Genomic DNA, 13,083 nt, shown 5'->3' on the forward strand with positions numbered 1-13,083 from the left:
AATTAACAATCCATTGTTAAAAGAAATATTGTCATTGAAAGTTTAAAAATTTTCAACAAACGATAAGATTCACTATTAGAAAAAATTAAAGAAAAAAAATTGAACAAATTCAATTCATGTCGGTGTGGTATTTTTGAAAACGAGGTACCATACAACTGGCACTCTTGGCACAAACTGGCATCTTTTGAGCAGGCGGAACATCTTCAGAGTGGATTTGTTTTCAATAGTATAGCTGGTATAAAGTTTGAGAAATGTAAATGCAACTTATCTATATGGCTTGTATTTTATTGGTCAGTATTTTAATCCCTTTTGGTCAATATTTAAATATTAAGAGTCAGTATTGAAAATATGTGAAGCCTCCACTGGCAGCCAAATATTACAAATACCAATTGGGCAACAATGTAATTTGTGCTTTTCCTGCTTTATATCGTCCACTTATTAATTTCATACTAACCATAATGATACTATTACCAGCATTTAATTTCATACCAATCTTTTTGATAACAAAAGTTAGTCGACGAATTAATCGAAAGTTGATTTAAATTGTCATTTTTTATTTTTCGCGATGCGTATATCGTTCTAATTTCAGGTATTGAACGCCACTACAATGGCTTTCCTGAATATGTTTTTCTGAGGCAGTTCACTCTATCTATACGTACGTTTAACTTATTGCCTGACTATCCGAAAAATAGGTTACAAAACTGTGTAAAGCGTGCTCTAAGAATAATACAACGAGATGATCGCCGTAGAAATGTGAAGATTGTGATGTCGTCCTTTGCTTTAAAACGTATCGTACTCGATTATACTACCAATTAGTAAACGTAAAGTCCAGTCGTAACCGAAAGATGAGAAAATTCAAGTAAAGTCGTTAGAATCGTTAGATCGATCTACCAATCGAGAAAGCGTTTCGCATGCTCGAACCAGGCGGCAGACGTTACACTTTCCTCCCTATTACGACGAGTTTCGCACGAAACTCGCGTGTTACGCAATTTCGGCTGATTGTGGACAAACGAAGAGACCGTTGCTCGTCATCGCGAGGATCGTGATTGCTTTCCACGCGCGCGTGATTTCTTCGCGGAAAAACCGCTGGGAAAGGATCGAGACCGTTCCCCGAAGCGGAACGAACGCTACCTCGTTTAGATTCACGCAACGCACGCATCGGAGCCACCACGTATCCGGTCTCGATCGACCCTCACTCGCATTACAATTCGAACATCAGAGGGCTCCCTGTCCGTCGCTCGTGGCGACGATAGACGAGCCGTTCGACGATTAATCAATCACGCTTCACGATTAATCATCGCGGATGGGTCCGTAGGAATTTCGCAAGCCAGACAAGCCTGAACAATGGCTCACTTTTACTCTCTCCCCGTACGGTTGGTAAAGAGCACTTTGTTCCGTTCGGGGAATCGCGATACCCGTTCGACAAAATGCGATGGCAATCCCATGCACAATTGGGAATACGAGAATAAATTATTATCGCACGAGGGATGAGCGAGCGAAGATAATGAGCTTTGTCAGAAACCAACCGTGTGATTGCGTGTCAATTAGGCGCAGAAACGTAAATATATCGCGGTAAAGTATATTAGAATAAATAAAAGGGAAGGAACGGGGATCGACGAGGAACTTCCATTCTATCGGCTCGCGCGTTTATTCGCGTCCACGCATAACCGTCCCGTTACCCCCACTGTTACTCGACGCGACGACGCTCGAAATCGATCACGACGTAGCAATTACGCTTATGAATGTATGCATGCAGATCATTCCTATAAAATATTAATAGGATAAGTGTTATAACGGTCGTTATGGCGCGATATAAATGTCGCATATTTCATGCTCACTGCAGGTTAAATTGTCTTGTTTGTTCAAGTGTCCTATTGTTTTTAGCGGTCAAGAAGGAGGAAACTGAAATCTCGGAACGCAATTATTCGTCGTTCGAACTCTGTTATACTTTCGTTATGAACCGTGGTACGAATCTTATCTTGTAGGTCCGATCTTCCTGCAATTTTGAGCAAGGGAAACGCTAATCTTCCTTTTCTCTCGGTATTTTCTCACAGAATGTACAGGTAAGGCGCGTGAGAAATCGGCGCGCAAAAGAGATCCGTATCCCGTAATGCTCAGGGAGGAAATTTGCATACCGATACTTTAATAAGTTTTAATGAACTCGTATTGAAAAATTCAAGCATACGGAGCCGTATATTATTCTTACGCCCGCATCGTTGGTTACGAATCGTCGGTTATGAGCGCGCCCGCTTTTTTTCACGTCCATATAAACGAGCCTCATCAAAATTCGAACGATCTTGTCCGTGCGACTCGACGCGTACGTACTGGAAATTCAAGTGTAACCTTGTAGTAACGGGTCGAAACGGGTGTACTACGTACGGCTGTGGCCATTTGCATTTCGAACGATGGGTAAGCATCGCTGTGCGCGCCTCATCTGCCTGCCACCACGTTGTTCTATTTCCGCGCGTTTATTATCCATGGCCGAGCAATAACGCGAAATTCGGGCGTGGCACCGGACGGACGATATACGAACAACGAGGAGTTTGAACCAATATCGGAGAATCAGGAATATTTGTTTTGCTAAGTGACGGATTATCTCTTGTGAGAATAATCGTGTTTTTTATCCCGTAGCAATGAAACGTTAGATAAATGGAACGTGCCTCTAAGAACTTTGAAACATCGATAAAATCGTGTAAATAAATTTAAAAGCAGGGCTGGTAAACAAAAATTGAACACGCATTTGGGTCATTCTACAAATATTTAATAATTGCCAAGACTGATAGCGTGGTCAAATAGAATCGTTACCGTTGAAGATAATAATAATTAATTTAGTTAAAAATATTTATCGAATCTGGTAATATTATTATTGTATAAATATCGCAGATCATTATCACATCTTGTTTACCTTAAAACTACTACATAGGTCTTAACCGAATTTTGTTAATCGGCCAGATATTCGACAATAAATTACAATTCTATCCAAATGAAAACTATAATTTCAAGTAGCAATATTATATTATATATAATTACAAAACAAAACATGTTTTCTTGAATAACGATTAAACCGTCTTAAAGCACGACAATATAGATGGAGCGATTTCTCTTCTCCGCAGGTTCTATTCCACCAGATATTCACTTACAGGTCATATCTCGAGCAACTCTCATACCTTCTATCGGGATCTAATTTCGTCACGATCTTCTAACGACCGTGTCCAATTTTCTCGTTGCAGGAGCCAATCGAAGGCCTCTTACCTGGCATACAGACGGGAGCGTGGGGCGCCCGACACCGAGGGCAGCTACAAGAGAACCATGTCACCGACGTCTCGCCTAGAGGACTGGCCACCGCCGCGGGATCACGACGATCCGGTTCTTTTGCGCGTCACGCCTCATCATCCGTTGCAGCACCATCCCAATCACCATCACAACAATCACCATTCGCAGCAGCCGGAGCTATCCAAGTCGCACAGCGTGGACGCTCTTCATCATCGTCTGGACGAACGGTCCACGCAGCAGCAACAACAGCAACAGCAACAACATTCGACGGAGGTGATCGGAAAGTTGTCGCACGATTTGAACAAAAAACTGCAGGCGAGCGAGGCGAGATCGCGAACCAGCGAGAATAATAACAACGATAACCTGGAGGATCGACATCAGCATCACCACCATCATCATCATCATCAGGAGAAGAGGCAGCAGGAGAAAAGGCACGATTATGAGCAGCGTAGGGAACGGCTGTCGCCCCAGAGCGTCGAGGTCCTTAACGACAGGAACCGACAGCTGGAACGCGAACGCAGAAAACTGGCGGCCAGTTGCGAGCCCCTACCTCAGAACAGAGAGGTAATATTTCTTTTAGCACGCTCGCTGCCGATGCATCCTCGATGCAGTGGGTTACTCGAGTGCAACGGTGTGGTCGCTGCGGATACACTTGTTTATCGGAACAAGTATTTATTTATTCAATTTTAGTAGTTGTTAATAAGATGATCGAAAGCCTATTACCTAGGATGCATCGGTAACTGGGATATTAACAAGTTTGTAATTGAAAACGATATAAATCTCGTGTAGACACCAGCTTATGTTTTGCAAGGGAACACATGAAATCTGTAATTTTGCTAAAACTGGCAAGAGAAATGATTATAATGTTCGATACGATCCCTTGTTATATCATAAGATCAAAATTAAAGTTACAATCATGTTAATATTTAATATGCATGCGTACAACTATTTCCATCGAAAGGTAACTTGAATTTCTTCATGAAAAATTAATTCATCAAATAATGCGATCAGAAGCAGAGTCGAAGCATGGACACCTCCTCATCGGTAGCTGAAAAGGAGTTCTTCCGCGAACGGAGCGCAACGATCGAAATGACCTCGCAGAACATCGAGCTGCTCAACCGGCGTAACGAGAAGAGAACGAACGCCACATCGACGTCGACCAGCACCATCACCACGTGTATCACGACGTCCTCAACGTCCACGACGATGACGATCACGACGGACAGTTGCTGGCCACGTGGCCACAAAGCGCAAAGTTCCATCGAGGCGTCGCCAGTCTCGGAGAGACCACCGGCGCCGAACAGTTCGCCGCCGAGGACACCGGACCAAGTGGAAGGGGACAGTTCGAGAGGCGCGGTGCCCAGGCGATCCGGAAGCTGCTCCAGTTCCTCCTCCGGTAGATCCTCGGATCCCCGTGTGTCTCCGCGAACTTTGTCCAGCAGCTTCGCCAAGAACGAAGACTCCTCCCCCAACAACAGAAAGGTCTCGAGTCCCACCCAGACGGACAACACTGGTTCCTCGAACAGATCCAGCTCGCCTGTTCAGCCGAACCAAACGAACGAGATCGAGCTGCGAGTCGACAGATCGTCCTCGTTGAGCAAATCCAGATCGGGAGGCGGCAGATCCTCGACGTCTTTGATCTCCAGCGCGTCGAAAGCCTCTTCCTCGTCGTCGCCGAGAAATTCTCCGGTTGAGGAAGACAGATCGTCCCCTCCGGCGTCGCCGTGCGTATCGCCTCAGCCAGGAATAGAGGGGTTGACGTTAGTTCAGCGTACGGAGATCGTGCTCCGAGTGAACGCGGCTACTAGCGACGCCGCCTCGCAGACTGACATTCTCGAGACCGCGGAAGTTGAAGCATCGGCCAAGCTGCAGGAGATTCCGCCTTGCAGAAAGAAGTTGCCCGAAGAGATCGAGTGCGAAGAGCTGGGCAGGGACTTGGCGAGCCAGCTCAGTCCGAACGACAAACTGGTGCCGCTTTTAGGTGAGTTGGTACATTGTTTAAAATGGAAGAAGTTTTAAGTCGTAATAATTATTCATTCGAACAGTAAAAGGGTAAGATATAATATTATAATACGATAGAGCCTTCCTTATGCGTATAGTATATTTATACTTTCTCGAGTAATGAAAAATACGTCAATTTTTTCTTTCTTCGATTTTCGTAAAATAATCATAAGACAGCGCTGAAAAGGAAACGATACCATTTAGTCATTCCCTAAAATAGATGGAGAAAATGGCGTCATTGAAATCGTTTATCTCGATATCTCAATTGGTTGCTCGGATATAAGGGGTCAAAGGTTTTTGCGAGGCACAAAATGGCGGCAATAGATTCGAAAACCGTTTTCAAGGAGATGTCCAAGTTCTGACGTGCTGAATTTCGTTAAATAACCATTTTTATCTTCGAAGATATAGCGCTTCCAATTGTTTACAATTGCAATATAGGCTAATCGGGGCTTTAAGTATTAAGTATATTTTAAGTTAAATTCTATTAAACATTGGAAATCATAATCCATTTACTAGACAAATACGTAAAACGAAGAAAAAATATATTTTATTATACAAATTGTCTTCGCGATATTTTTGCGAACCTTATTTATGTGAATAAATTTTTGAATTCTATGAATAAAATAACATCAGGTGTTAGAAATCAGAAAATTAGAATGATAGAAAGCGAATCCAAAAGTGACAGCGATACCCCACAAGACTCTAATAATGCAAAATGGATACCTTGCAATGAATCCAGCGAAATACCTTCGAGAATAAAATTGATACTCGGGGAAATAAAAATGAAAAAAAATAATATGAAATCACTTTATGTTACCTGTAAGACACTCGTCGCATACACGCAAAGTCATCTCGAATTGCTATTTCGGCTAACCAAAAAAGTCGTCGAGCACAAAGGGTTAATTACGCACAAATTCCTCTATGCAAACGCTCGTATCCCTTTATTTAGCAATTCGGATGCGGCAAGTTTTCTCTCTATCGCTGTACATTACTTAATTCCCAGCTCAGGCTAAGCCCCGATTACCCGCATTCGCAACGATCGCAACGGCATTTGATAAGAGCCAGGCAGACGCCGGTATTTGTGGTTTTTCCGTTAAACCGTGACAGCTTATCACTGCCAGATCGACTTGGTTCGTCTAACAGTAACTTGTCTAAACATCTTCGATCCGCCTGCTCGCGAATTTGATTACTCACGTTGCGACAACAGTGTCACAAACGTACAGATAAGTCTTAGTGACATGGCCCAATTCGCGGATATTGCTGCATGTCCGTCGATGCGCTGGTGCGTCATTCATAACGAGGTGGAGTCCACTCGGTCGGGCCGACGACCTTTTATTTTAATAAGCGTTAAACCAATCGGCCGGCCAACCGTGTTATTCAATTATACGTCGTTGCGCCTGTATCTCGCAGTTACACTCGATACGCCCCACGTACACGGGTTACGACACGACCAGAACAGGGATCAACTTGAGCGTCTAACGTCTAAAGACTCCCATTCTTCTTATCAGTTCCAGCGCCAGAGCACAAGAAGCCCGCCGACTACGTTTCCGGTTTGTTCAGGGTGGAGGCGACCTTGCAGCCGAGACCCAGGCGTCGGCTATCCCTCGAGGAGCCCGCGACCCCGTGCTCTGAAAACGAAGACGAGGAGAAAAAGTGAGTGTTATTATTGTAATTCGGATAATTGAGGGCTCTTTGAAAACTGGTTATTCACGAACCGAAGGCTCGCGTGCATGAGCCGTGGCGGACGCGAAGGTTATTTATGGACCCCGTTGGAAAGGCTGCGCTCAGAAATTGGAATTGGGAGCTTGGAATATAAACGCGCTTATATGGTATTTAACGTTTGGTTTTAGCATGTCTGAAGCAAAAAGTTATATTAAGTCGTAGCATATAATTTCAGTTTTTCTGATGCATTGTACTTGTGTGGCGGTTCTCCGACACCCGCAACTATAGGGACTATAGGATTCCATCGCTATGTTGGATAACGGTGATTAAATTTTGTCCCGTGTTCCAAGTACATTTGACGATTTTTCATTTTTAAATATCTTGAAAACTGCAACGTGGTGCGCGTGCGATGCTTTATATTGTTAGCTCTTTTATATGTACATGAGTGTAACTAACAATATAATATTGTTAGTTATGTGGCGGTCGTAAAACATTCGCCACTGGAAAGACAGCAATCTGCAACACAGTTTCTCGAAAGTTTTCATTTTCGGTTACCTTTCTATGGAATTGAATTTCTGACTTGTCTCCAACATTTTCGTGTCTAAGGTGCGATTTCGCCATTTACTCGAAGCAACGAGCTTCACTCGTATTAAAAAAAAAATTATATTTTCTGAAAGTAGACTTAAAATATGGTAAATTATTGATAATATGTTTCGGTTGATGAAGATATAATATTAATTAGAAGCGAATGTGCATCTACTTTAACCACGAGCAACTGACATTTCGTGTAATATAATCTTGCGTTTTATTAGCGATTTAAATTGAGAAAACACTCGTTAACGCCAATTTCCTTTACAAGCTATGACTCGAATGTGCGCACAGATGCTAGAAATCATTAGGGTTAAAAGAAACAGGCCTATGAAATTCCGTAATTTTCATAGCTGAGAAACTACTGAGATTTGCACGCCGTCTAACAAATCCGCGCCATTTCCTCCCGTTATCTCGTTATATAAATGTTAAGCGATCGTCCCGGACCGTACGTGACGTCGATATTTCATGCAGGTTGCCGCATACGGGGACCTGCGGCTGGCACTTTCACCAAACACCTTGATCACGCACGATTATCGACCGCGAGTCGTGTCTACGTCGTTATACACGAACCGAGTCGAATGAATTTTCACGTGGGGATTCCAGAAATGTTCTAGCTTCGATCGCGCTGGAACGATGTCAAGGAGTTTGCCATTTTTGATAGCGTACCGCGAACAAGATCCTCGACTAAAGAGGTCGTCCTTTACCGAGCAACGACCAATGTTCACGTGGGCGTGACCACAAGATTCCTAGACAAGCATCGTTAAACGAGCTCCATTAACGTTGGGATTTAATTGTCGTTTTCAAGTTGGCCATTATGAATCGACAACGTCGAGCTGCACGCGCAATGCACGTCCTCCTAATTACTCTGGATTCGTCTGTGGTTTTTTTTTTATACATATTCTTATTTATTTGCGCTCTTCGAATCCATGACACAGGGGATATATACGGTAAATTAAGGTTTTGTGATTAGCGAAAGTTTACTCGAAAGTAGGAGATGTCTTCTCTAATTCGAACTTTTCACATCGAGAAAGACAAAGGTCATTTTCCCTTCTTTCAAAATTTTCATTTTCGTTGGAAAGTAAATAACTGAGTGCTTTTTCACTTGAAGCTTCCCCGTTTCCCGCCAAACCAAAACTGTCCGTTCGGACGCGGACAATATTTCCGCGGGCACGCGCCGGGAGAAAGTACCAGAGGCGCAAGACGGTTACGTAACTAGTCATAAATGATATTGTTAGGTTAGCTACTCGGTGGTCTACGCATCATTTCGTTCGCCAGTCTGCCACGGACGAGCGGTGACATCGTCTCGGCCGATCTTTCCACGGGGTCGCCGTCGCACTCTTCCGTCAACGATGGAGACCAACGACACGACGGAGAAGTACATCGTGAAAACCGTTACATCCCTCTCGTAATATATCGCGCACACCTGTTCTCTCTAATAATCTGAATTAATCTCCGGCGTACGACGAACTCGTTCATCACGTACTAACTATGCACCCTGGAGCCGCGTCCCGCCCAACTAACGTTCCTCCGAGGGCATCGCCGGAAACTTAATAACGTTCCTCCGTTTACTGGACGAAGGAACCCGGTAAAAAGCTTCCTACCACACCTGAGCGTAGCAGAAACGCTTTCGAAAGCGGTCACGGAAGATGCGCGCGTAAACGCATCCTGGTGGTCGCGTTCGCCGCAGCATCCACTTCCGCTTTTCATTAATCGCGCCCCGTCCTCGTCTGGCCGCGGCGAACCAGTCGGTTCGAACGTAATAGCTTTTCGAACCGCGCTTTCCTTTCTTTAGTACTTTCTCCTCTTTCGTAAAGCCGCTATTGGCGGACGTACGATAAATAAATCGTTAAATATGTAATTGCGAAGCTCTGGGAACGTCCAGATGATCGTTTCAGAATGCATTTCTAGAGTTTTTCGCAAAGCCAGAATCACGGCTGTTGGATTTGCACCGTTTCACTGGTGAATGTTTCTAGGAGATCAACATGCCTTGGTATTTATTTTACGGATATTACGTGTACGCGTCCTTCTCGTGCTAACACAGCGCTTTTTATTATAACATGTGCATCAATAATGATTTGTTATTAAGTCTGCTAACTACGAGTAGGTCTTGTACTTTGTTTATTTGCATATTTGTGCATTACGAATTTACAATTAAATTCGTAAGATATCAATGTAAATATGACTGGATAACTTTTGGAAAGAAAACAAATCAAGAGAAAAAATAAAAAAATCAAATAAGTCAACTACGAGATAATCCGTAAGATTTAAAAAAAGCAGACACACACGCATGTTCTAAACTTTTTAGCATTTTAAACTAAATTAAATTTACTTTTTCGATTGTAATTCTAAAAATTACCGTGGCAGTCAACGTGTTAATACAGGAAATGATGTTTCTCTTGAATAAAAATTCTGTCTGAAAATTAGAGAGACGTTAAAGTTGACAACGCGCGGAGGGACGCGCCGCTGAAGCGTCCGGGCGCCAATGCGTGATCCTCACACGACAAGAGACGCGTCCGCGGGTTCCTATCGGGCCGGTAAATCATCCGAGAGACGTAGGCCCGTTCCTCGAGAAACGTGCCGATCGATCTGATCGTGAGTCATGCCGTCGACGATGACGCAATCCGTGTCATCCACGATCAAGAATTGTGCTCAAGGATTTTGTTCGCTGCCAGGATTACGTCGAAACCGGTCGCGGTGAAGTGATTTAGAGACGGAAACGTTTTCGCTTGTTGCAGACACGACGAGACTATATCCTCCGCTCCGGTCACCCCGCTATCGACGGACCCAACCAGCCCCCTGTCCCCGACGTCGGCTTACTTCACCACGTCCGAGGGGAAGGCGAGGTTCCTCACGAGATACCCGCGCAACGTGGAGGAACTGACGCGGCAGGAGGACGCGCCGCCCGTCGTCCCGACTGACAGCCTTGATCTCAGACAGAAGAAGGTGAGGGAACGCTGAATGCCACGTAGAATATTAATTAGGAAAGGGTCGTCTATAGGTGAATCGTTTTAACACGCAATGGCTGAATTTTTTTCATTGTAGAATCGCGTATAATATAATAGTTTATTTATTATCCCGTTGTACTCGGATGTCCCCTCAGAGGGGGGACATCGCAAGTCTAGCACATCATTCGAATGTCGCATTACGGAGGTGAAATTTATTTCTACTAAAGTTTTCTATTTAATTGGAAGTTTTCTATTGGTAGTAGAAGAGTTATTATTTCGAGTTGAGTAATGCCAGAGACAAATGGGACGCTGCCAATAATAAGTTTGTCCACCGAAAAAATTATGTTCGAAAAATATTGCTTCTTTGCTAGCTTATGCGAATGATTCCCGGCAGTCGTCCATTTTTTTACTCAACCATTTTTGCAACTCTTATGTTTTCCTTCACGCGAACTAATGAAAACGCCGATCTCTTATTAGTTTGGTATTGGATCTACGGATAGATGTTGTAAAAATCGTTGTTGAAATTTTCCTCGCAGGAAGAGCTGATGATGAGGTTGGACAAGAAACTGGTGGTCCTGAGGGCTGAGCAGGAAGCCGTGCGCGAAGAAGGCGAGGTGAACGATGCACTGGGTGCACGAGTCGCCACGAGGATCTCATCGGTCGCGAGGCCAGCGGAAGCGTCGAAATATCGACTCCACGTGGAAGAAGTGGGCAAGATTACGAGCCTCCTTCTTGGTTTAAGCGGCAGATTGGCGCGAGCTGAGAACGCCCTCTACGGAATGCCAACAGATCACGCGGAAAGGGTGGGTAATCGAATTTAATCCTGATAACATTAATCTTTTGCACTCGAAACAAAAAATATTAGTAAAAGTAACAGCATTATTATTGTAATTTGCTAATAGAATAAATCAATTTATTACGATTTGTTTTTAAACTGATAATTATTTGCATTTTCTTCATTCAGGCGCCCTCGAGTTTGAAGACAAATTTTAAAATGGACGGAGCTCCGCTCCGAGTGCAGAGTTAATCGTTCATAATCGCATAGAATTTGAAAGCTACATTAGCGTGAACACTGCTTTCGTATTAAATTACTGAAATATATGTATAGTAACGTTACGATGTAACGTGTCGATTAAGTTGTTTTCCTTTTCTACTGGAAAGAAATCTCGGTGATACTTGCAACAATGTGGTCATCAGCCATGAACATGTTATTACCGGGAAACACGCGATGATTTAATTAAAGCTGCGAATATCCAATGTTTAGTTTTACCTCTGGAAACTTGTACTTCGATAAACAATTATGACGCAAGGCCGTCCGTGGTCGATCGAAGCGGACTGTAATTTCCCCGTTAAAGAAACGTGTTTTCAAACAAACAGTGACTATAATCGAGAGAACACGCGTTCAATTGAAAATTTACACGCTGTCCTTGGGCTGTTGTCGACTTGCGATATTACAGGTTGCCGTAAGGCGATTTGTAATTGTTAAAGTAGGAAAGCCGGAAAGTGCACGCGCAATTACTCGCGCGACCGACAGGTAGTCGTCTTGATTTATCGAGAGAGGAAACCTCTTACGCAACTCGTTTCTTTGTATAATCAAAGAGGAGCCGTCGCGGTAACCTTCGACCGAACTAGTCGTCGCGTCTGCCAAATTCGGAACAATTCTTAACCCTTTCTCGGTCGATGTTGCGCAGACGCTGCATTGTGTTTCAACAAGTAGCTACAAATTAGACTTCTTTTCCTTTGTAGACGCGCCTGAATTTAGCTTCGTAAAATCGAGTAACAAATGTTTCCTGTTCAATTTACAGAAAATTCTGGAGAGCAAGAGGAACAAGCTGGTGGACCAGTTGGAAGAGGCGAAAATCCTGAAGAGCAACATCGACAAACGCAGCGTGAACGTGTCGACGATTCTCTCCAAGTATCTGAACGAGGAGGAGTTCGCTGATTACCAGCACTTCATCAACATGAAGGCAAAGTTGATCGTGGACGGCCGCGAGATTCAGGACAAGGTGAAGCTCGGGGAGGAGCAGCTGGCCGCGTTGAGGGAGGCGATCGACTAGTCGCGGACGTCGCGGTGCTGTTCGCGTGTCGAGCGCGTGCTCCCTCGAGCGTGCTCTTTCCTTGCGACAGGAAGGAGTACGCGACGACGGATCCAGGGTTTGTTTTACGATCACCCGTCGAATACATATTAAACGATCCTGCCACGCGTGTTTTTCGAATTGCTGATACGGAACGCGATAATCCCTAGCGAATAGACGTATTGGCAGTTTGACTGGTTCTCAGAAAAACACACATACCCACACATGTACACACGCGTTCTTTTGTATATATCCATAAGAGTCCTAGATGAACCAAGCGCCAAGAGGGAGAAGCGCATTTTATTATCGATGTACCGCGTTTTCATGCGCAAACCAAGTCGTCGCTGATCGCGTGACTATGGACGATCTTGAAGATCCAAGTGCCTAGTCGTTTGCCTAGCTCGCGTCTACTGTACCCGTGTTCCGCATGGCGCGCGAATTGAACACGGATGGGCATGCGCCACGAACGGTTAGCGCGTTTGCAACGACGCAGACTGTGAATGGAGCGGGGGTGGTTTCTTACGCTGCGTAAAATT

The 13,083-nt window shown here is 44.2% G+C and overlaps 1 protein-coding gene across 2 annotated transcripts in view; it reads left to right on the forward strand.

The window, feature by feature from the left end:
• The window catches only part of Shrm (shroom), a 157,369-nt gene extending 144,712 nt beyond the window's left edge, over positions 1–12,657 (forward strand). The window contains exons 7-12 of one of the 2 annotated variants that reach the window (XM_076905507.1): positions 3,231–3,837; positions 4,285–5,254; positions 6,783–6,927; positions 10,263–10,470; positions 11,009–11,275; positions 12,278–12,657. In XM_076905507.1, coding sequence (XP_076761622.1) covers positions 3,231–3,837; positions 4,285–5,254; positions 6,783–6,927; positions 10,263–10,470; positions 11,009–11,275; positions 12,278–12,529 — 2,449 coding nt within the window. In that variant the 3' untranslated portion in view covers positions 12,530–12,657. Of the gene's footprint in view, positions 1–3,230; positions 3,838–4,284; positions 5,255–6,782; positions 6,947–10,262; positions 10,471–11,008; positions 11,276–12,277 lie in introns of those variants that run through there. The other variant, XM_076905506.1, reaches the window with a different exon arrangement.
• Positions 12,658–13,083: the final 426 nt, after the last annotated feature.

Source organism: Xylocopa sonorina, chromosome 12 (assembly GCF_050948175.1).
Source record: "Xylocopa sonorina isolate GNS202 chromosome 12, iyXylSono1_principal, whole genome shotgun sequence".
NCBI lineage: Eukaryota > Metazoa > Arthropoda > Insecta > Hymenoptera > Apidae > Xylocopa > Xylocopa sonorina.